The sequence below is a fragment of the Manis pentadactyla genome, chromosome 2 (assembly GCF_030020395.1).
Source record: "Manis pentadactyla isolate mManPen7 chromosome 2, mManPen7.hap1, whole genome shotgun sequence".
Classification (NCBI taxonomy): Eukaryota; Metazoa; Chordata; class Mammalia; order Pholidota; family Manidae; genus Manis; species Manis pentadactyla.
Window position 1 is genome coordinate 213,073,961 of NC_080020.1, and position 25,211 is coordinate 213,099,171.

Sequence of the window (25,211 nt, forward strand, 5' to 3'; positions counted from 1 at the left end):
CTCCTAATTTTCCACCTGGTCTAGCATATTGATTAAAAGCATGGGGTAACAAATCCTTGGGTCCAGTTTCCTTCTCAGGAAAATGGAGATAATAACTACTTCTTATAATCACTATAATGTCTAAATAAAGTAATGCATACAAAGCCCTCAATACAGCCCCAGAAGATGATAAGCAATCAGTAAACGGGGAGAGTGGTGGTTATTATTTTCATGGTGATTATCTGCATCAGTGGCCAATGGCTGTCTTGCCCCTTCATCAAGCAGCCATTCTTTCTACCATGGTTTCCATGGATTGAATGGAGACAAGATGGCCTCCCGTGTATTTTCAAGGAACTGAATCCACCCAGCTCCCTTCAGCGGAGGTGCCTCAAGAGGCTGCTACCCGTGGTCGGTGCTCCAGTCCTAGTCCTCAGTGTCAGCAATCGCTGTTCGCCTCTGCTCTCTGTTCCAAGAGCCTTCTGCACTGCAAAATCCGCAGAGCCCCTCCAGTCATCTCAGTTGTAGCTCTAATTTGTTTGTGATTAGTATTAATTCTCCAAGGTGCAATTGGAATTGTTCATTGTTTACTGAACAAACAAGAGGAGAAAATGACATTATATGGGAGCTCTGGTGCAGAATGGTTAAATATCACTGCTTTTCAGAGAGATTAATGGTAAATGTGCACCGAGGTCATTTACAATATTAAAAATAAAATTATTGCTGTGTCTTTTCAGCAAAGCAGTGAAAATAAATGCTGCACAGAGAAACCTTGGGAAAAGGACCAGGCTACAAACCAAGGGGCTGCTGAGGCTACAAGATAAGAAAATTTTTTATTTCTTCAGAGAGCTCAACCTCGAAGACGAAACACACTCTGCTTTCCTACTGCTGGCCTATAGGAAACCTCGTCATTCTTCATAAATTTATATGGAGACTGACTTTGAGGAATTGGGATTTTGAAACAAACCCTCAGTGGCTCTGTCATGTCTGCTGGCAGCCGAGGCTGCATCCTGGCAGCACCCTTGACATCCCCTCCCTCTTACCCTCACCTCCTGCCATCAGCCCATCTTGGCAGGGTTCCCTCCAATGTGAAGTTCGGCACTCACTTCTCGCCAGCCCCACCACCATCCCCAGGCTCATGCAAGCTGCCTTTGTTACTTGCTCAGTCAGTTACAATGCCCTCTGAACTGGTTTTCCCACTACCATTGCCCTCTGCCATCCATTCTCCTTAAGTCACTTAGAAGAATCTTTTTAAAAACTGATCAAATTGTTTTCAATCTCTTGTCTAAACTCCTCAAGCAAAATCCACCCCCCTAACCACAGCCTTCAAGGTCCTGCCTGATGGGAACCCTGCCTCCCTCCCCAGCCACCCTTCATGACCCTCCCAACCCTCTGTGACCCTCTTGAGAATGCTGGCCTGGCCTTGCACCATTTCTAGAATCAGGAGCCTCCTTTCCCATCTTCAGTGTTGCAGTCCCGCTCCTGCATGGCCTTTCACATGACTGACTCTCTCTTATCCTTCTGTATCAGCCCAAATATTACCTCCGCAGAGAGGACTCATGTGGCCCACCCATCAAACTAGGTCGCCCATGTTACTGTCTGTTCATTACTATAATCCCAATGTTAGGCTTTTAGTAGAAGCTCTGAACATAGTTGTTCATAGTTGCTCTATAAACTAAAGATTGAATGGGTGGAATTTCTACAGTGTAACCTAAAGGCATTAGCAATTTCCAGAATACAAAGAAATTCCACCTCACCCCACTCTTCTCCTTAGACTTGGTGATCTATTTTACACTCCTTCAATATACATTCATTAGCACTTTCTATGTGCCAGGCACTCTCCAGGTGATAAAATAAGTAAGACAGACCCCCTGCCTCAAAGAACTTAGAATTTAGTGGAAGAAGCTAGCAATGCAGACATGATCATCCAGAGGGAAGGCGAGTGTTCAGTTAAAGCTATGCAGTGACTCTCAGGGGCACCCCAGGGAGGCACACGTTTTTCAAGGAAGAAGAACAAGCAACTGGGGAAAGTGACATCTGAGTCAGGAGGAATTGCTCAGATGGAGAAGATGGGAGTCATCTTGAATAAATGAATCGGGTTATACAAAGGTTGTAGCAATGGCTGCATGTTCAAGAAATTGCAAGTCATGGTGTTCAGTGAAAGACGCAAAGGAAAACAGTAAAGCTGGGAAAGTGGCCTGTGCCAGGTATGCAAAGCCTTGATTTGGATTGAACACTGTGGAAACCAGCAAAAGTTTAGGATTAAGACCTAAAAGGAGCTGGGCTCAGAAAACTAACTCTGGTGGTAGGGTGTCTCCAGAGACAAGTAATCTTGAAAATTCATCATTGCAATTATTTTTCAGAGCTATGATTTGTGCTGCAAATTACTATTGCATTTGTTTCAATTATTGTGTTGCTGAAAGGGTCTGGCTCTGTAGACCCTCACCTCTGCTACAGGATGTGAGGAGGTCCCAAAGGCACCAGCTGCCCCAACATTTGGCCTGCCCAACTGCCTCAGTGATCCTTTCCCTCCTATCCTCCGTGGCCAGTTCTTCCAAACTCCCTGGATACACTCTGAAATTAGCTCCTAAAGAACCCCACATACTGTTTTATGTACACAATTTCATGTGATGTTCCCCCAAATCCTATAAATTAGATAGCATTCCCAAAGGACAGAAGAGAAAAACTCTGTGAACTGTGTCAGAGTTCACACCACTGGCTAGTAGAAGAAGGGACTGGAACCTAGTCTTATTTTCTCTACTCGTTCAGGATCTCATCAACACAAACTATAAAAAGTGATGCCTTGGTCCTCCTGCAGTGGTAATAGAAATGGAATCTAGGTGTGAAAGGAACTCAAGAACCCTGAGCCAAGGGGGGAGTCATCACCGTGAGAGTGGGTGGTGCTAGAAGGCTTGGCTTTCTTCCAAGGGGAGAAGGCACTGAAGTTCCATGGCTTTCTCTAACACTGGAGGTTCTCAGACTTTGGGGTACCCACCTGTCACCCAGGAAGTTTGTAGGAAACTAGCCACACCCTTAGATGTTTGGTTCTGCAGTGGGGCCCCAAAGCGGCAAGATCACCAAGCTCCTGTGTGACTTTGATGCAGAACGTCTGCAGATACACCACCAACACAATAGCCTAAGTCCATGGTAAATGTGGATGGCTGATGCAGAGGTCTATAGACAAGGACACTGAGACCCAGAGGAGAAGGGACTTGCTCATGGTCCCACAGGCCTAGAGGCAGCCCACTGGAGCCCTCATGGCTAGGCCCCCTCCTCACCAGTTTACACTGTGAGTAGGAACCCAAGATGCCAGTTCTTTAGTGAAGCTGTCCACATGACAATTTACAAGGCCCAAAGCCCCCAGCAGGACTGGTCTCTGCCAGGCTTAATTTATGCAGTTTGTAGACCTTCCAACACCCCCATTAACACAGCATGGTGGCAGCAGCTATAAGCCTGTGCTCACTATTTAACTATATTCTCATCATGTCACCATCCATTTTCATGTCTCTAGGTTTCTTCGCCCTTAAGCATCTGATTCTCCTCATCCTGCGAAACATGTTTTCTGGAAGGTGGGAGCCTGGCCTGGCCTCTGGACTCCAGCTCCAGCCCCACTCCTGACCTCCTCACCCTCTATAAGCCAGCCTCCTGCCACAGATCATCTCCCCTCCTCTTTGGTTTAAGAGCAAGACCCCCTACTCACTGACACAGCACTCAATTTTTCCCCATTTAACGAGTGTCATTGGTTAGGCAAGAGCAAGCAGGTGGGAGCTGCCTGGAAAGCTGATACAAATGTGCCTTTTTTAATGCCACATAAATCACCTTAATTAAAAATTAATTAAATGCCCTAAAATTTGACATTCATCTATAAAAGAAGTTTGAGTTAGGAGAGTTGTGTAGATTTTGTAGCATCACATCTCCAAGAAAAGATGGAAAGAAAGGAGTATGTGGCATTTCTGTTTTGAATGTACAATTAGGGAAAAGGAATCATTCCCCGGCGGGTGAGCCCAATAAGTCACCCATGTGTAGAACAGCGATTCGTGTAGACTGGCCCAGACCAGAGGCAGATCTGAACTAATTTCTATTGCATCAGGAAAGGAAATAACAGGCAAACAAATGTGGCAAGCCGTTTTGGGGAGTTGTTCCAGGATGCAAATGACAGATGCCTGAGAGAAAAGCCAATGCAAGGCAGTCATGGAAAGCTTGCAGGGCAAGTGGCTCAATAAAGCTGTGTAGGAGGGTGGCATGCTTCAAGACAGAGCCAGCGCACGGGCAGCACTCATAACGACGGACTGACCGCCTCAAATCAACCTTATAAGCAACTATTGCTAGAACTCTGGAATCAGGGCACTGAGGATGGAAGCGGTCTTGGAAGTTGGGTTTGAGGTCACACCTCATTGTAGAGAACCATGGAAGCAGTGGAGAACCATAGGCAAAGGGCCCACCTGAGACGCATAGAAGCTCGGAGGCAGATCCTCCAGCCCTACACGGAAGTGGCTCTCACCCTGTGCCCATGAGAATCCCCTGGGGAGCTTTGAACCACCTGTGCCAAGGGCTTCTCCTCCAGAGATGCTGATTTCATTGGTCCAAGCACAGCCTGAACATCAACACTATTTCTGCCTTCCCAAGTGATTCCCGTGGGCAGACAGGGTGCCCTCTAGAAGGCAGTCTATTCACTGTCATAGGAGAGGGGCTCCACCGGGCTCATCTGACCAGGCTGGGCCTTACCCTGTGGTTTACTAGCTGTGAGCCCACAGGCAAAGCACCTAGCAAGGAACTGGTTGTGTTCTGTAGTGTTTTACTATTTAAAAAAGATTTCTCTCTACATTATTGATTCTCCACAACCCTCAGTCTTCTGTTAATCAAATGGGAATAATAATAACTGTTCTGCCAATTTTTTATGAAGTTCAAACAAGGAAGGTTTTAGGAAAGCACATTATAAGATATTAAAATGCTATGCAAAGGTAAGAAATGCTGAGAAAAAAACTGCCCCATTCCACTCCCCCAGTGACTTATATTGTTATTCTGGGAAGAAATGCCTTTTCAATGGTAATAAATAAGTTCCCATGGAGAAGACTCTTACTGACAAAAGATCCCCAAGCACCAGCTCTCCCCAGAGAGGCCTGATCTCAGCTTCCCCTAATCTTTCTGTGATAGGGCATTGGTGTTTCAGTGGGTACCAGGAATCACCAGCACCCACGTCCAGAAGGCATCAGAAAGTACCGGCAGGATGCAGGGGCTGGCTCTTTGTGTCTGAGCTCTGTCTCTTCCCGGCTGCTCTGGAGCCTGCTATGACCACCCGGGCCTCAGGTTACCCTACCCCGTTAGCCAGTATAATCATTTCACAACCACAGAGCGGATGCTGATTAGGAAACTCAGGCCCTTGATTAAAACCATTCACCAAGGGTACGTTCCTCCTTGGAATTTATGAGCCCCATAAAAAAAAGAACTTGGGAAGACAGAGCGGTTGTTTTTTGTTGTGCCTCATTAGTTTTGGGTTTGGGCTGGCAGCAGAGATCAGAGTACTAGGCGGCCATCTAATTGAATCTCTCGCAAGCATGACGCTCTCTGTGGACAGAGGACGCCATGCCAGGGAAGCTGGAAGTCTCCAGCCAGGGGCAGGAGGTGGGGAGGAGGTGGCACAAGCAGGGCTGAAGGAGTCGGCTTCTCTGGGCTGTGAATGCACAGCAGAGTCCCTGGGGGTATAAGCTCTGGGGCACCCAGGGACTGAAGGCAGCACTGCCTCCACTACTGGACCCCTCCTTTGCTGAGAAGGTCAGGGTTACCAACTTCCTGCCCTTCCACACCCACTGTCCTGACTCCTGAGGACACACATCCCCCCTGGGGGACCCACAGACACAGGACAAAGAATAGAGAGCAAGATGCCAAAAAATGTGGGTTTCCACCAATCCCTCAGCAAGCCATGGAACCATTCTGAGCCTTTGTATTGTCAACTATGAAGTGGAAGTGGGTGTAATCGTTCCTTCCACAGATAGTATATAGTGTCAGTCAGATTCCCGAATATTGGGGTGGAGAGGGCTCTGTATAAGAATGAGGTGCAGACTCAGGAAGGTAACACTTGCACCTCCCTCCAAGTCACAGGTGGGTGGGGAAGGCAGGCGTCCAAACAGCCAGTTATAAGGCAAAATGCCCACCACAGTAAATGAAAGAAGAAGAAAACCTAAAACAGAAGCCCAAGTGAAAGTATAGCTCATGGAGGCGGGAGAACAGAAGAATCAGGGAAAACATCACCGGGGGCCGGTGGGACCTGGACCCTCATCACTGCAAGATGAAGAGTTGGCGGAAGACATTCCCAAAGGAGAAGGCAACCTTAGCAGTGAGAGGACAGTGCAAGGACTAGGAAGGGTGGCCTCCCTGTTACAGTCCCACAAGGAACAGACTCTCCAAGCGTAAAAGAAAAAGAAGAAATCAGCAAGGAAAACATGGATAGGTTTGGACTGCATACAAATTTAGAACTCCTATACATCAAGATGCACTATAAACAGAATGAAAATAAGCATAAAGTACTAGGGAAAACTGTCAGGTATGTAATAAATATTTTCACATCCTTATTAATGAATATATCATACAATTCAATAGAGAAACATGAAGAACCTAATAGATAAATTGGCACACAGAAGAGAGCAACTCCCTAAAAGAGTAAAATAAAGCTAGTAACGTGAAGAAATATTCAGTCTCACTATCAAAGAAATACAAATAAAAGACAGGGAACTATCTCTCAGTTAAAAATAGAAATCAAGATAACACTCAGGTTGGCCAGGATGTAGTAAGAGGGACGTGCATGTATGAACACAGCTGGTGAGAGTGTAAATGGGATTAACTTCCAGAAAGCAATTTGGCAATATGTACCAAGGGCCTTTAAAATGTTTATTCTCTTTGATTCAGTAATTCCACTTCTGGGACTTCATCCTATGAAAATAATCTGAAATGCGGGCAAAGGTTTACATTCAAAGGTATTCTTCAGAGCACTTTTACGAACTGTCCAACTATACGATTATTGAATAATGTTTAAATAAATGATGACACATATCACACAGTATGGTGGCCATTAAAAAATATTCTTATGGGGAATTTTTAAAGCCTTGAAAAAGCTTGTGGTATAAACTTAATTATTTAAGACATGTATACGTAAGACATAACTATACATACTTTGAAAGCATGGGCCAAAAAAAATAGAGAAATCTACCAATATGTTAAAAATGATGGCCCCTGGGCAGTGGGATTCTGGGCATGGTTTTTGTTTATTTTTACGCTGGTTTTAAAATTTATGCAACAGGCATATACTTTTTGAATGAAGGAATGTAAAGGAAACTGTAAGACATATTCAGGGAATGACAAGTAACTGGTGTGTGAAACATGCATGTGTTCATGAAAACACACAATGAGAAGCAAGCCCTAATCGTAAGGAGTGAATAAGACACGACACAGCTTACATTCGCTCTGTCAGTTGAAGAAGACGTTACAGATTTTTTATTTTGCTTACATTTTCTTTGGTGAGACTGGGAGCAAGAGTAATAAGCTCCTAATATTTAATGATCATGTATAAGACATAAGAAAAAATCTTTATTTTTTAGAGATTTTTTAGATATCTAAAAATCTTTAGAAACAGCAGTCACCAAGAAAAAGTGAAGAATTTTTCTTCTTATCCTGAATACCTTTGCCCTGAAGGAGGGGCAGAGAGGAGGACAGAAGGTGTCACTGGGCAGGTGGGGCCCACCAGCTGGGGTGGACACACCAGTCTGACCCTCAGGAGCAGCACCCAGCTAGAGGCCACCTGCCTGCCACCACCCCTCACCCTTGCTTAACTGGAAACTTCCCCCAATTAAGCGGATATAACAGCCCCCCTGTCCTGGCGATTATAGGGTTAGTGAGCAGGCAGGTAAAGGGCCTGGTGCTGTGCTTGGCAAGTCGCAGTCATGCCATATATGATAACCAGATGTCCTTGCTATGCTCTGATTCCTGGGGCGAAGTCCACAACCATCCCCAGCCAAGCCCCCACCATCAGCACCTCCTGCTCTGTGGGAGAAGACTGCACCTTCCAGGCATCAGCACCAATTCCTTACAAGCATTTTATTTCCCTACTTCGTAAGTGGGATTCAGACCCAGCCTGTCAAACTACAAAGCTGCCCTCTCCCACTCAAAGAAGGGATCGCTGGAGGTGGCCTTGGGCCCCCTTTCACAGGGGGGCTTGGCTGAGGACATGACTGACAAATGGAGAATTGAGATGCAGAATTAAAGCTATAAAGTGAGTTGACATTTTACCTTGAAAATGAGCACTGTGCCTGCTGCTGTCACCCCCTTTGTGTTTTGACCCTGTGTGTCGCACATTTGGACCCGGGAGGAGGGATGGGGCTTCCCTGGCACACTCCCCTGCACTTGGAACCAGTATGAGATTGGGGAAAACATTGTCTTGGGCTGTCCTGAGGCACAGGGATGGAAAACGGGAGGCGTTTCTCCTGGGTGAAGAAGAGGCAGGGCTAACTAGTCCAGGGAACGCCAGGGATGCAGTCACTAAGCAAGCTAAAGAACCGAGAAGTAGATCTAAAGTTGATCTTTCCCGGGCTTCGGATGTCGGGGCCTCAGCTGCCGTAGCCGGTGCCGTCAGTGAAAGGCAGGGTAAGGTGGTGTGTTCCTTTCCTGTGGCCACTGTAACAAACTACCATGACTTAGTGGCTCTTTGCACAACAAAATGTACTCTTTGCAGCTCTGAAGGAACCGAGATCAGCTTCAGTTTGTGTGAAGTCGGTTTCACTGGGCTAAAGTCATGTTGATGGCTGGGTGGCTGCTGGGGGCTCTAAGGGAGAATCCATCTCCTCGCCTTTCCCAGGCTCTGAAGGCCCCTCGTTCCTTAGCTCATGACTCCTTCCTCACATCACTCCACACTCTTGCTTCCATCATCCCCTTGTTAGGGGGTGCCAGGCAAAGTCCCCCATTCAGTAGGGCAGACTGGGCCAGGCCAACTGAAGCCTGGCTCACAGGGGTCAGAGGTTAATTAATCATCATAACCCAGTGTTCTTGATACAGAAATGAATAACTGCCAATACGTTCATCATGAACTGGCCCCTCTCTGCTCTTCCACTGGGTAATATGATTTACATAACAATTTCAGAACTGGAATGGACCTTAGAAATATCATCAAAGTCCCTCTTTTTGTGGACAGGAAATAGGGGACCAGACAGAGGGGGAAATAATGGAAAATGCTGCATGTTTCTAGAATCATTCCAATGAAGGAGTCTGGGGTCAAGAGCATGGAGGAGATACATTGGACCAAATATGCCCCAAGCTGTCCTTGAGGGTTGAGCTGTCTGTGTATAGATGAGACCACCTGTGGGCTCTCCACCTGGCATATCGAAGCCGTGGGTTTGAGGACCCCAGAGTGTTGGGGAGTGTGAGCCACCTCTCTATTCTGCTGCTCACCATCACTAGAATGATGCAATGAAATATTATTCATTGAGGATGAGGAGGTTGAGGGGGAGTTTTAGGGCTTTGACTTCCTCTCAGCCTCCGCGTGTTGGGCCTGGTATAGCCAGATGGAGATGCAAGTGTCTCTGTCCGACATCGGGGTGTGAACAGCAGGGCAGAGTGATGCCCTCTCAGCAGCCTCCCTGCGGGGCTGCCCGGACTGACCAGTGTCTCTGTGTGCTTTCCAGGAACATCCCTGGGCTCCAAGATGGCCTTGCAGAGTTCCTTCACTTGCTGGAACGGGACGGCCCTCCAGCTCGGGCAGGCCTGTGACTTCCACTGGGACTGCACCCAGGGAGAGGACGAGGGCCAGCTGTGCAGTGAGTAGATGGCCCCCCACCCAACCTGAACCCAGCCCACACCTGCCCACGAGCTTGGACAAGCTTCCTCACATCCAGCGTCATTGTGCCCTCTCAGGGAATCTGCCAAAGCTACATGGTCTTCAAAAGACAGCTAAAATCTGTGTTCTAGAAACAGCATGTAAGAACCAAATGAGATCTTTTAAGTTATGCCCTCAGCATCTTCATGGCACAGAGAAAATGTGCAGGATAAAGCCCAACTCTGGAATCTGCTATTAGAAACCTTCTATGCCCAGACTTCCCTCACTTTCAGCCCCATCTGTCACCACCCCCAGCATCTCTGAAGCCTGCTATCTCCATGTGCCCCAGCTCCAGCCATCTGCAGTCACTCCAGGACTCCCTCACGCCTCTGTGGCTTTGCTTGCCGTAGCCCCTGCCCGGAATGCCCTTTCCCTCCTCAAGGCCTATCTACTCCTTCAACACTTACCTCAAGAGCCGATTCTTCTGGGAAGCCTCCTCTGACCACCTCCCACAAGGACAGTCAATTCTTCTTCTTCTAGACCCTCAGCCCCTAATCAGTGTATCCATCCGTCCACCGTAACACCCACTGTTTTTTATTAAGTCTTTTAGACATATCATTCATATACCATACAATTCACCCATTTGTAGTGTATAGTTCAGTGTGTTTAATATAGAGTGTTGCATAACCAACCCCACAATCTAATTTTAGAACATTTGTATCACTTTAAAAAGACACCCCTGGTAATGTTTCCTCATTTCTCTTCAACCCCCTTTCCCAGCATCTCCCACCTACATCTAGCCCTAGGCAACCACCCATCTACTTTCTGTTTCTATAGATTAGTCTATTCTGAACATTTCATATAGATAGAATCATAGATATATGGTCTTTTGTGATTAACTTGTCTCACTTGGCATGTTTTTGGGGGCCTCTTCATGTCATAGCATGTATCAGTACTTCATTCCTTTTTTGCTGCCAAATAATATTTCATTGCACAAATTTATGACATTTTGCTTATACATTCACCAACTAAAGGGCATTTGGGTTGTTTCCACTTTTTAGCTAATATGCTGTGAACATAAATGCCATGAACATTTGTGTACAAGTCTCTGTGTGGACAGATGTTTTCATTTTGGGGGCTGTATATCTAGGAGTAGAATTGCTGGGTCATGTGATAACTCCACATTTAACATTTTGAGGGACTTCCAAACTGTTCTCCAAAGTGGCTGCACCATGTTACATTCCCACCAGTAATATAGAAGGGCTCTAATTTCTCCACATCCTTGTCAACACTCATTATTATCTTTTTATTTTAGTCATCCGGGTGGGCGTGCAACCCTTACATTTCATAACGGTGGTTCCCATGTCTCTCTCCCTTACTGTGGACAGGCTGCTTCTGGTGCTCCTCCCTGTACCAATATCTCAAACAATTCCTGGGCCCCTATAGGTGCTCACTGACTTCTTTGTTGATTTAAATGAATAAATGAGTTGGGAAACTTGGGCTTGTTAAAAGAAAAACAGACTGCTGAGGTCTCACTGCTAGTTGGGGGCAGAGTGAGACTCCTGGCCCAGTGCTCACTGCACTTGACTATGGTGTTCTTAGCAGCTGACTGGCTAGGAGTAAACGTTCTAGTGGCTTTTACTTTTTTGCCAGAAAAACCGCACTTACAGAACACATAGAATGTGAACTAGGAATGTACAAGATCCTGGAACAGAGATGAATAACACAGCACCTGTTCTCAATACACCACAAATCAAACAGAGAGGCAAGGAGTAAGATAAAAGAGCTGCCACTCAGATAGGATGCAGCAGATGCATGCCTGGGTGCCCTGGGCCCAGACACAGGAGCAGATGCCTCTCCCCTCAGATACACAGGCCCCAAGACACCAAGGCCTGCAGAACAGCTTTAAAAAGTTAACAGTGTCCCCCAGGTCATCTGGAGGACAGATTTGTCCCTTGGAACAAAAAGATTTTATTGATTCTCTGTTAAATGAAACAGTAAAGAAATACATTTTTTAATTTGAAAAACTTCCTTTTTATACAAACTTTTCAGTGCAGTTGGAACTGTGGCTATTCAGATAAAACTCAGTAAAGAGCTGCAAGTCAGCCCTTTGCTTGTCCCGCTCTGTTCTGTTCCTGGGCTCCCTCACAAAGCTCTCACCATGCATGTGGACTGAGATGAAGCCAGCCCACCCATGCTCTCCCAGGCAGGGGCCCGTGTGTCTCTAGTTACTTGTCTCTGCAGTATCTCCAGCAGTGCCTCTGGGCTGTGTGATTTTGGTTTTGCCTTTTTAAAGTGTTTCTGATATCCACTCTCCAGCTGGGACACAGGTCAGGCAAGCCATGCCCTGATTTACAATTGGGAAAATGAAAGCACAGAGAAGGTAATTGATTTGTTCAGGGTCACACAGCATGTCAGGAGCAGAGCCATGATTAGAACATTGAGCCTGCAGGATCCAGTCCATTACCATGGGCTCAGGGCATTTTCCCACCATTCCAGGGTTTGCCATTAACAGTTTTCCAGGGCCAACTCCAAGTTGGAGGGCAGCCTGGCTCTGGTATAGAGGACAGGCACCTGGGGCTTAGAGGCCTTTTCAGCCACACTTGAAAAGCTGCTCTGATTAGCTGTCAGAATGACAGCTCCACCCAAGAGAACACCTCCATAGAGCACTTGGCTGCAGAAGTCGGTGGCTAGGAGGAGAAGTTCAATTCAGAAGGAGGGTTATTTCTCTTTTACCCCTCTGATCTTGGCAGCACTCTTAGCAAACATCCTTTTCTTTATTTGCATGACCCATTCTCTCTGGCATTTTTGCTCTTTTCCCTGTCATATCCATGGATGTTGATTCTAGAAACCATCCCCATGAAGAAGATAATAATAATTAATAGTAATAATGGCTAACATTTACTGGGCATTTACTATGCCCAAGAGCTGTTCCAGACACCTTCCATGTATTAGCTAATTTCATCCTCACAACAATCTTTGTGATGCAGTTATGCCCATCTCAGAGCTGAGGGACCTGAAGTTCACAGTCAGACTGCTAGCCAGTGACTGAGCGGTGATTCGGACTCAGGCTGACTCCTCAGTCCATGCTCTGAACACTGCAAGCCAGACTCATCTGTCTTATACATTTCCACTTGTTGGTTGTGCTAAGCAGAACCCCAGCTACATATCCACCCAGGATGAAGGGGTAATAAAAATCAGGGAAGGCCCTCAGCTTTGCCTCCACCTTTCCCGGAGGGGGCTGGGGCTCAGATCACTCAACCCTCTGGACCTCTGTTCCCTCATTTGTAATGTGAGTTGGAACATGATGCCTACTGGGTGTTGATGTCTGTGGTACGTTTAAGACAATGATCCTTCCCAGGTACTCTGGAGCCTATTAGAATGTTTTCTTGAGCAGGTGGTCACCCCAAGCCCTGTTAGGATGTCCATGTCGTCTAAGGAACCCCTATGAGGGTCACTAATCTTTGGCCAAGGTAGTCAACCAAGCCCTGCCAAGGTTGGAATTTGGAGGGAAAAGTAGGTTGTATCCCATCACCTCCCAGCCTCAACTCACCATACTTTCCCCAGAAGGAATTCCCCACATGTGCTGGGGCTTCCTTTAGATTATCAGACTGAGCGACATTTCTGAGTGGAGTAAGTGGGGGACCTGCCATGGAGGTGGCAATGCCCTGTCCTTCTCCACCCAATCATGGAAGTGTCCACTTACACCCCATCCTCTGAATCCACACACCACGCACCTTCCTGCTTCCCTCTTTCTGATTGAACTTCGCCAATCTGAGTGAAACTTCCCAGGATGCTGTAACCCATCACAGTTGTCTTCAAGGCTCGCTGTGTGTCACACAATGGCCTCGGTGGTATGTGGCTCCCCAGAAAAGAGTCAGGTGTCCCCACTTCATCCCCTGGATGTGTCATTGACTCACTGGGTATTACAGGCAGCTCACCCCCCACACTTCCATTTACACATAATCTCATCTTTTTGGCAGGGATACTCTTTCTGCCAAGCAAAAAAAAGTGTTTTTTTTTAGTGTATTTCTTTATTGAAAAACGAAACACATTGGTTTTAAAATATTTGGAAAATCTAGAAAAGTACACAAGAGAAAATTACTGTCACCCATAATCTGCTCTCTCAGACATTCAGAGATTACCATAATATTTTGATATATTTCTTCTAGCATTTTTCTCATGACTCTATATTTTCAAGAAAATGTATAACACATATTTATCAAAAATGTTAACAGAGTTGTCAAACAGAAAGGAAAAAAAGTAGTGTCATTTGGCCCACGTCTATACTTGGCAGCTCCCACAGTTGCTACTTAGGTCACATCTCTATGACTACCAATTTATCTCTCTTAGAGTGGAATCAGGCGTCATAATAGCCAAATGTCATGAGATTGATTGACCCCCCACACAGCTCGATTTGGCCAGCCAGCCAGTGAAATAACTGGCTGCAGCCCAAGAAGAGGGTTGGTCAGAGGGGTGCCTCCCAGACGTTAGGTGCCTAAGGATCGCTAAAATTGAGGATTCTGATTCAGTAGGTTGGGGTGGGTGGGAAGACCTGAAATTCCCATCTAACAGCTTCACAGGGGATGCGGCAGTGGCCGGTCCCTGGACCACATTTTGAGTGGCAAGGGGCTAGAGGATTGAATCCACCCCCATTTCACTCAGCTAATAAGTCCCACAGTCCTGCCATGTGCCCACTTGATGCTTGGGGTGGTCAAAGGGGTGGGAAAGGAATGGCACCAATGTTGTGCTCAGCCACTGGCCTGAGCAGCCATTTCCCGACCCCATCTACTCAACCAAGGGTCTTTGTTCTGATGCCTCGCTGCCCCCTCCAGCCTCCTTGGGAGCGGCTTCCTGCTCAGCAGGCCCTGATGCGCTTGTGTGGTGGTGATCCTCTCCGCTGAGGAGCCCTCCCACCCCTCAAGGTTTTCATCACATAAAGTGTCCATTGACCTAACTACTTTGCCTACCTCCTCTCCCTTTATTCAATGAGCCAAAAAGAAAGGAACACCCTGGACCTTATGCCACTCTAGGTCAGGGAGAGGCTTCCAGAAGGTGGAGAATGCTGGTGGCTCTCTGCGTTCCTCCAGCTGGAAGGCACACGCAGAGCTGCCACAGGCATTTGCAGAGGCTGAGGGGCCTGTCTCGGCCCCCGGGGCAGCGTTGGCTATTCCAGCCCACCCCCCCCCAGGAGGTCCCCTGCTCCAGGCATGGGCAGTAATAATGCCACCAGCTCTCTGTTTGCTCAGCTCTATTTACAAAATGTCTCTACACTCTCTCCCTTATTTTATCCTCAAACCAGCCCTGTGAAATAGTCACTAATACTCCATTTTACAGATGTGGGAGCTTCTGTGAGAAAGGAAGTGACTTGCCTAAAGTCACACAGCAGAAAGCAGGGAGGCTAGGACTAGAGCTCAGGTGTCAGATTCTGGTGCTATTAAGGTACCAACACCCATAGGGACAGGCTGACTTCTCTGCCTCCAGCCCTTCAAAGGGTAAGGGGAGAGGGATGAGCTCAGCCCTGCCTCCTTCTGCCAGGAGCTGCTGCTTGCTGGAATCTTCCATTGTGATTCTTGGTTTAAAGCATGCTTGTAAAGGACACTTCATGGAAGGTCACTTCCAGCTACCGGTTAGTTTTTGCAAAAGAAGTGGATGTGGGATCCCTTGAGGGGGGCATAAAAAATAAAACAGAAAGATCTCCTTAGCTTTTGGATTTTTAATCAGAGGAACATGTGGGGCTTGGGGGGAAAATGATTTCTTCAGGGGGGTATAAACGGGAAGAGATGCTCAAAGTCAGTGACAGCCGGCTTTAATTTATAATTCTGCCTCTGTGTGAAATGCACAGAGAAACAGGGGGAAATGAGTAATAATTCACTAAGGTGCTGTCACACTCAGGAAGCGTTAGGGCCTCTTTGTCAGCCTGCCACTGCCAAGAACGCTTAGACAGAGGAAGGACATGGAGAGCAGCGGGTCTGGCTGGGGAGCGCCTTTCCCTCTGTGGGGCGACGTAGCCCTGCTGCTCCTCCACGACCTGGCCTGGGCTCCTGGGTGATCTCAGAATAGTCTGGAAAGGCCCGCTAGCTCCCTGAGGCTGAGCACCTCCCTCAGCCATTCTTGTAGCAAGCTGGAGATCGTGAGTTCTCTCTAGCTCTTGCCTCCTTTCTCCCTCCTTCTGTGGGCAGTTGGGAAATACATGGTCTATAAAGCTGACTGTGGCCTTTTCAGTGGGAGCTGAGGTCAGTCTGGTGTAGAGAAAAGGGTAATGGGACCATTTATGCTGAGCCAACAGATGATGAAAAGAGGCCCCATGCCTGGGATGCTTGATCAGGAAGGTCTAGGCCGTGCTGCTGTAATAAACCATCCTGCCATCTCAGGCTTAGCAAGACATTTCCAGCACCTGGCCATGGAGGGCTGGGGCGGGGAGGGGCCCCTGCCCCACAGGGTGGTGCAGGGACGCAGGCTGGAGCTACTAAAAAGCAGCACTCCCAGCAACGAGAACTCCCCTTGGCCTCTCAGTGGGGAAGAGGGAGACCGAAGAATGCGTAAGGGTTTCTTGCAGGCTCAGTCCAGAGAAGACACATGTCATGTCCGCTCCCTTTTCATTGGTCAGAACTACTGGCTTCACTTCACTGAAAGAGAAATAAAGAGCATATAGAAAGTTCTGAGCAATCTGTGTCTCTCCAAAGCGGGGTGATTTGAGGGACCCAAACCAACTCCCAGCCAACAGTACCGCTGCCACCACCACACCCTTGTCACTGTGTTGACGACAGAAATGTATTCCAGTGAGTTACACGTCGGCGTCTCCTGGGGTCATGTTCATGGTGGATTGGTATAAAGAGCACAGAATTTAGAAGCAGATCTGGGCTCAAGCACCAGCTGGGTTACCTGCTGGCTATGTGACCTTGGTCAGATTGATTGACATCCCTGAGCCTCTGCTTTGTCGTATAAGAAACTTGGTTAACAACATCCATGCAGCAGAGTTATTATTATTACCATTTTATTGTCTAATGACCAGGAAAGTATAAACTAACACATATACAATTTAGGGATTGGGGCTTCTCTCCATTATAACCAGTGTCATTAAACATAAATGGTCTGGCTGGGGAACTGTTATTAATGAGAATGATTTGGCCATGCCTGGCTAATTTTACTTGATACAGGCATACTTTGCTTTTAGTAGTCCTAGAAATGACCATGCCCTGTGCTCTCCCTGCAGGTAAACTCCCTGATGGTTTTTACTGCGACTTTGAGGATGGCTTCTGTGGCTGGACCCAAGGAACACTCCCACCCCACGCGCCCCAGTGGCAGCTCAAGACCCTAAAGGATGCTCGGTTCCAAGACCATCAGGGTATAGTGCTGCTCACCTCCCTTCCCCCTGGTGCCCACCCAGCGAGACGAGAGACTGAGGGCCGCCCTCCAGAGCTGCTGGACCTCCCCCAACCCTGCAGGGCTAGCCCAGGTGGCTGCCCCAAAATTGCCCTGGGGTGCTCCCCCACAATTCCTTCTTCAGACTTTCTGGATTAAATCAGGCCAAGGTAGATGTCACCTTCTGCTCCTTAAAATGAGAATGCTAATAATGAAGGATCAGCTGAAAGATGAGAATACCAGCAACAAAGAGAAGAACGCTTTCATTCTACAGGTGTATCTTGAGGACCTACTGTGTCCAGCACATAACTCATTAAGAGGGGAAAACCATAGCCCTCTTTGTGACTGGGGAGCTGAGACACAGGGTGGCCTTGTGTCACTTGCCCCACGGTAGTGCCCTGGAACCCTTGCCCCACATCTGCTCCATTCCCTGCAGCCCAGCTCGCCCAGCCATACCCCAATCCCACACCCAAATAAGCTGGCAACTCCCACCCTCCCTGCACCAGAGCCCCCCTTCTACTGCCCCTGCTCGACTGCCCCAGGGGTAAGGGCCTCCATGCCCCCAAGAGATGGCCCCCCACACCTGGGTGAGCTGACCCCACACCTGGGAACACCAGCCCAGCTGTGGGATCAGAGAGGGTCTGTAAGCCAGCACAGCTGCCAAAGCTGGGCTGCTGGAGAGGCCGGGCCATCCAGCCGTGGGGCCAACCTCTCTGTAGCATGGGGCTGGGGGTGAGGCGTCTCTCTCCCCTTCCCCCCCAGCATTTGCTTGCTCTTTCCAAACAAAGACCACACAGCCTATGGGCTCCTTTAAGAATTAATAATATTAATAACAATATTAAGTGTGAGAGAGGATACTCCAGAGCCTTTGCAGTTCTGTCCTTGGTCCTGAGAGCTGGTTGCCACTGAGGGGCCTGTGAGGAAGGCTGAGTTACTGCAGCCACGGGAGAGCTGCAGGACCCCTCACCAGGTGCAGAGGCCCCAGAGCTCCTGCCTCTCCCGCACTCCACCCTCAGCCTCCTCACTGCATTGCATCAGGTCAGCTCCTCTTTGTAGGTGCAGAGAAGAGAAATGGAGCTCAAAGCTGGACATGATCTTCATGTCCCGGCTCTCAGTGTGACAGGCCCCCGACAGCAGGCGCAGCAAGCCCAGGCCCAGCCCTTGCTGAATGCCTCTGGTGGCAGGACTTTCACTGCCTCCCAAAGCCACCCATTCCATTGACTGCTCTGAATCAAAGACCAGTTTTTCTGCCCTCAGAATAAGCTCCCCCCTCTCTGTAAATTCTACTCTTTGATTATGATTTCTGTCTCCTGGAGCCCCACAGAACTAAACCACTCCCTCTCCCACAGAAGCAGCCCTTCAGATATATGAAGACTTCAGATATATGAAGACACCTGCTGCACAAGGTGGTTTCTCAGCCACATACCCCAGCCCTTGATTCTTCCTCCAGAAGGGTCAGCATGCTAATGTCTGGCCTGGCCTGGCTACTCTGCTCTGGACCCACCTGAATTTGTTACTTGGTAGTGACTCAGTAATAGACCTTGCTAAGCAATAGAGAAAAGTAGAAATGAATGAGTAGAGTTCTGCTTGGCATTCTGTGGGCACCTAAAATGTGTGGGCTTGCTCCGCCACCCATCTCTGTAGCACTGACCATCTGCAAAATGTCCTACAGTTCCTGGAGGTTTGCAGATGATTCTTCTACCTCCTGCTGGGATAGATGCTCATGTTCTCCCAAGTTCTCAGGCAGATTGATACTTAGAGGACACAAGAAATAAGGCTGACTGGCCAGGGCAAGGGGCACAGGATGATCTGGTACAAGAGCGTGACAGTTGCAGAAACCATTAGAGGCCAAAGCGCTGGCATACCTAGAAATGGGGAGGGGTGTGGCTGGGGGAGCCCAGAGTGACTCAGGCTGCTCCCGGGATACAGGCTGGTGACCTTGGGAGATCAGGGGTGCAGTAGCCCACATGTATGGTGCTGGGACACTGCAGACCATTGACAGTGACAAATAGGCTGTCTTATCCACTGGAAGCATCAGAAAGCCACAAGCTCAAAGGTGTCCCGAGGTTAGAGAACAGGGCAGGGCCCATGAGCCCTGCACTCATCAGCCTTCCCCCTGGGGCCCTTCAGTACATGATGATAGTGCATCTTTGACTCTTTGCCTCTCTGTCCTAGGCCATGCCCTCTTGCTCAGTACCACTGACGTCCCCACTTCTCAAAGTGCTACAGTGACCAGCGCTACATTTCCCGCACCGATGAAGAACTCTCCGTGTGAGGCAAGTCTAAATGTTCCTCTAGTTCTCTGACTTCTGCTCCCACCCTGAGGGCACTTCTAGATGAGCCCAAACCATTTAATAATAAGCAAACAGCTTGGATGGTTGGGCTGCTTGTTCTCGGGGGTTGGGGGGGTTGCTAGACAGCAGGCAAGGAGATCATTTTGCCATCTTCTAGGCAAAGAGAATCCACCAGCATGGTGAAGTCCCTTCTGCAGAGAATCTTACCTTAAACACCCACTCTCAGCTGCACTGAACTGTTTGCAGCAGGAACTTGATTTAAGCAAACCCAGAAAATATTTTCAAGTCTTAGCAGGGAAGGGTAACAGCTATTTACAAAAGACTTTCTACAGAACCTTTTTATAAATATCAAGCTCTTATAATACATTTCAAATTTTACAGAGCATCAGAAATTTATTTTAGATGAATTTCACTAAGACATCAATGGCAGTCAGTGAGGTACCTCTAGGTGCACCTACCCAAATGGCTCCTGTAGCTCTTACCTCTTTAGTGTGAGGACTGAGGGACTGCTGCCATGTTTCTTAGCATAAAGCCATATTTTCTAAGAACCAAGAAATGTGCCTACACCCCCAACACAGCCTGGTGATTACGCTCATGAACTCTGGATTCAACCACCTGAGTCCAAGCCGGGTTCTACCACCAATTGGCTGTACAGTTTGTTTGGGCAGTTAATAACCTCTCTGTGCCTCAGTTTCCCAACTTGGAAAGTGGACGCAGTGAGAGTACCTGCCCCAGCAAGGAGAGGAAGAAATAGAATAATATATAAACAGGGCTTACCACAGCATCTGGTGCGATGTTAGCACCACCGTGGTCAGCCAGCAGGGCCCGTCACCCTGTACAAATGTTTGAAAGGAGGTTGGGGAAGGAGGATGAGGATGTCAGCCAAAAGTCCCACTCCAAGTTCTCAGAAAGCCTGCTGCTGCCCGTACTTCTTAGCTTCTCCCCCGTGACACCACATCAATGTCTTGAACACAGTAAAAAGCTAACACATAGTTTAAATTTGGCCAGTCCTCTCTGTCTGGAGACTCACAGGCGAAATCCTTTCTGGTTTCATTTCAGGAATAGCTATGTGCTCTCTGAGCAATTTGTTTCCTTCCAAGTTGTGGACATTGTGAAACTGACCACAGGCTCGCTTTCCCTCTGCTGGCTGACAGAAACCCCAGGGAGGTGTAAGAACAAGCTTCCCCTGCTAAGGGACTCAAATTCAAGCCCTCCAGGCTTTTTTGTGAAATAAAAACTCACAGGCATAAAACATCTAAGAACGGAAAAGATGTATCAGTGATTTTTTTTTTTAATCAGGAGAAGTGTCTAATTAAATCTAAAGTGCCCCTTTTAGTAAGCAAATGGGGGCCTGTGAGGTGCAGTTTGTAGCAGCTTTACTCGTGGTTCAATTTTATAACCCCACAGGTGTCCCATCTTTCTCACCCTCTTGTAATTTATGCTGTCTTACTAGATTTTATGTATCTCTGTGAGCCACCTTAAATTCTTTTTGGAAGAAGTTAGGGCACAAATAAATAGATTCGTTACATTAAATTGTATTTGAGAAACCTCACTATCTGATGCAGATGGTGGAATTACACAGTCGTCGTTGATATTCTCAGGTGCCTCTCAGCAGACACCTAGCAAAGAAGGCTTGCTTCTTAAGAGGGAATGTAAATGGGAGAAATAGTTGGCCCACCTGAGAGGTGAGGCAGGATCCTCAAAAGCATTTGATCTTTAAATTTAGTTTTCCCTGGATCGAATATGAGACTAATTTCAGAAAAAGAAATGTTAAGATAAAAATGATATTTTTCTCACATTGCGTCATTTCTCTAATAACCTTTGGGTTGATCAATAGCTTAAACAGGTGTTTTGTTTTACTGGCCTGTTTTACTTTTCCTCCAGTCATATTTTTCCGGGCTATTTCTGCGGTTTCCTGCCCTTTTCCAGAATGTAGTTGAGCAGGAGTAATGAAGGGCAGGCGGTGAGTCCAGCCCAGTCCAGCTCACGGTTACTTCCCCTTCAGACCTTCAGGCCATTTGTTTAACACCGATGGGTCTCTGAATTCCCGACGTTGGGGGAAATGTTTTCATCAGAAAAATAAATAACCAAAATAGAAATGTGCATTTCCTGGTTTGTAAGCCCTGCCATTTATTATACGCAAATCCTAAAGGCAGAAGACAGGAAATGGATTTCCTTCTCCCAGGCTGGCTGATCTCCAGTGACAGGGAAACGGGTGTTGCTTCGTTGCATGAGCCTGTGTGAGGTTAACGTGGGCCGTTCAAGCTCCACCAACCCTCACAGGGCCTGTGTTGGCCGTGAGGTCCGGGTGCAGAAGGGTGGACACTAGACAGAGCCATGGGTGGGGGTCTCTGCTGAGGGTCAGACCCCCAGGGACTGCCTGCTGGCTGAGCAAAGCTCCATGGCTGACCCACCACCGAGCACCTTCTCTAAATCCAGATCAGTCCTGGGAGTCCTAGAGTCTCTTCAAGACTAGGGAGTTGAGGTAATTGCAGAGTATCTCAAAATGCTCTGTCAAGAAACCCCACAGTTCCCAGTATATTCCCATAGGGGAGCCCGTGTCCCCTTCGGTGCTCTTCCTCGAAAATCTGAATACGCCCTAACTACTAGGTCTATGTTTCTCTAGCTGCAGGCACTTGGAAAAAGTAATAAATGCAGATTCTTGGGCCCCGCCCCAGATATCCTGGCTGACATCACTGAGCAGGGCTGAGGATTTGCATTTTCAAACCTCTCCCAGTGATTTGGATGCACACTGAGACTTGAGAATAACTGGCCATGGGTGAACTTGCCCATTGTGACCAAAATTCATTCTGGGCTCATGCTGAGAGATTGCCTCCATTGTCTTGGCCCCACAGAGTTTGATGTAACTTGCCTTTTAGAAAGATGAGTCAGTGAAGCGCTTAGAAATGACCAGGTAGAGACGGAAGAGGCTGGGAGAGCGCCCCTCAGGGCCCACGCGGAGCTGGCTCAGAAGCCCACCGACGATGGAGACACAGCCAGGGTGTGCTTTGGTGCCAGCCAGTTTCCAGTGCATTCCAGAAGCGCACCAGCTCCAGCCTCTGCCCTCCAGATGCCTGCAGCCACCCTTTGCTGGCCAGCCTGGGTGCCAGCGCCGCCTCCTCCATGGCTCAGCACACTTGCATATGGGGCATGAATATTTAAAGACCTCTGCCTAGCCCAGCCACAGACAAGAGAGTGTTGTATTTTTTTTTTTGTTTCCACCCCCTCAGAAGCTATTTCCTATGGGAAACTGGGGAGCCACTTACAATATATTCAGATTTTATTTTATTTTTATTTTTATTTTGCTGAGCTCCAGTTCAAATAATTAAAGTTGCCACCGGGGAGGGGAGTCTTGCGGTGGCCTTTCATGTGTTCGTTTGCTGTCAGATCGGCTGGTGGCTGCCCTGGCTGGGAGGCACGCTAGAATGTGTCTAGCACTGCAGCTGCTGGTAATAAAGAGGATGGGAGAGTGACAGGGGCCGTCTCCGCCCCTCCCCCTGCCTTTCACACATCCCAGAAGCCTGAACGTCTCAACAAGCCCCGTGTGGTTTGAAATTCTATTTTATTTGAATAGCCTGCCTGTGACTAGAATACTTTAAACCATGTTCTCAGGACAGAACAAGGCCTGGGGGGAAAAAAGTGGGCTTCCTTCATTTCTTTCCCACTCCAAAACATGGAAGCGGTTTTCTTTCTATGGGCTTCAGGGATGAAAAGCACCCAGGAAGGGGGATGTGCCCCATGTGATGGGTGTTGACACCCTATGGCAGGTCCAGTTCCTAGCTGCTGGTTGTCTGACCTTGTAGGAGATCCAACCACATCTACAGATACACAGACACACACTGGGAATCTGGAATACACCTGGGGCCTTTCTGCCCCTGGCATCAGCCCTGCCGTGATAAAAGGGTCTGCTTTGATTTGCTGCTGGGGGCTGCTGAGGTCAGAGCAGGAGGTGAGCAGCAAGGCTCTTCCATGTCAACACAGGCTAGCTGGCCTGCAGGGAAGGAGACCTCCCCTCGGTGTGTCATGAAGCCAGTAAATACGGCCCAGAAGGCCGTGGGGGAGAGCCTGGCATCTGAGCTTGACTTCTGCCATGTGTTGAGAAGAATGGCAGGCAGAGCCTGCCCCTCTGGGAAGGAGCCCCCTATGGCAGGCAGACCCCAAAGGCTGAAGGCCAGGAATTTCTCAGGAAACCACTCTCTGGCTGATTTTGTAAGACTTTTCAGGGTGCTGGTGATCGTTCCTGGACACAGGGCCCGACCTTTCCCGGGGATTTGGCCCCAGGGGGGTTGCCAGCATTTTAGTATAACTCAGAAGCAAAACAAGGTGAGTCATGGCTGTGTTGATGAGGCTTATTCAAGCTGGTCCCTTGGGCAGCCAAATAGGACTTTCAGATAGCAAAAAGAGGAACTTTTCTGATTGCTGTCATTAAAAATTTGTTAAACTCAATGGCAAAATCCATAGGATGGCTGGAGCTGGAGGTGAAAACAAAAGCTCTTCCTTTAGCAGCTCCTAAACCCTCAACAAGAGACATTCAACTCAGTTCACTTTAAGGCACAGATCCTACAAGCTTCCCCGCCCCCCATCTGGGCTGGGGTGCCCAGGGGGTGGAAGCAACCCATCTCAGCAGGACAGGAAATAAATATACAGGTACACCTTGTTTTATTGCGCTTCACTGATCTTGCTTCACAGATACTGCATTTTTTACAAATTGAAGGTTTGTGTCAGTCCTTCGTCAAGCAAGTCTGTCTGCACCATTTTTTTGACAATTGTTCGTTTCATGTCACATTTTGGTAACTTTCACAATATTTCAAACTTTTTCATTACTATTATATTATGGTGACCTGTGATCAGTGTTTACAACTCACCAAAATCTCAGATGGTGGTTAGTATTTTTTAGCAATGAAATATATTTTAATTACAGTGTGTCCTTTGTTTTTTAAGACATAATGCTATTGCACACTTAGAAGACTCTTGTATAGTGTAAACATAACATATATGCACCGGGAAACCCGAAACTTCATTTGACTTGCCTTATTGCAATATTCGCTTTATTGCCTTGCCAAGCTAGGGGGAATTCAGGGTAACATCATCCCTAGCTGCCCTCCCACAAGCCCGAGCCCCTCTGGTTGGTATTTGGGACTGGACATCCACCCCCATCGCATCTAATGCGATGACATCCGCTGCGGTGACTGAATGCTCACTGGCTTGCAGGGAAATCCCGCTCACCTTTGGACAGCTCCAGGCTTCAGTGCTTACCTGCATTAAAAATAAATGCAACTAGATATGCCAGGGGTTTTCTTCATACTCTAGTCCCTATACCACTCCTCTTCCTGCTTTAGGGACCTTCAAAGAACTGGGGGCAGGACTTCATGCTAGCTATGTGACATCCAGCTGGGTGTCCGCGCTCCGCCCAGGAGGACGTAATGATGGTCCAGGGGGAAGCAGTGCCCTCTGGCTCCCTCAGGGCACCACTGACTTTTGAAGCAAGTCAGAGCAGCATGGTGACTCCAGGCAGCTGATTCCCTCCTGCCCCAGGGCCCAGCAGCCATGACATCACCACGCCCAGAATAACCCAGCTGGTCATGTGGACAAAAGGAGTGTCATGGTCGGTGAGAAGAGCAGCACCCTGAGGGCACTGGGACTTTGGTGGCATCCTGCCACTTTCTAGCAGGGTGACCTTGTGGAGCTCATCTCACTCCTCCCAGCCTCAGTGTTCTCTGCAGGACTGACAGGAAAAAAACAGTAGACAAGGTATAAAAGGCACCCAGCCTGGGTCT

General features: G+C 48.0%; 1 protein-coding gene across 1 annotated transcript in view; it reads left to right on the forward strand.

The window, feature by feature from the left end:
• ALK (ALK receptor tyrosine kinase) overlaps positions 1-25,211 on the forward strand; it is a 676,956-nt gene that overhangs the window by 550,794 nt on the left and 100,951 nt on the right. Inside the window, exons 6-8 of the mRNA XM_036903608.2 lie at positions 9,645-9,776; positions 16,992-17,123; positions 19,316-19,416. Of these exons, the coding sequence (XP_036759503.2) occupies positions 9,645-9,776; positions 16,992-17,123; positions 19,316-19,416 (365 nt within the window). The remainder of the gene's footprint in view (positions 1-9,644; positions 9,777-16,991; positions 17,124-19,315; positions 19,417-25,211) is intronic.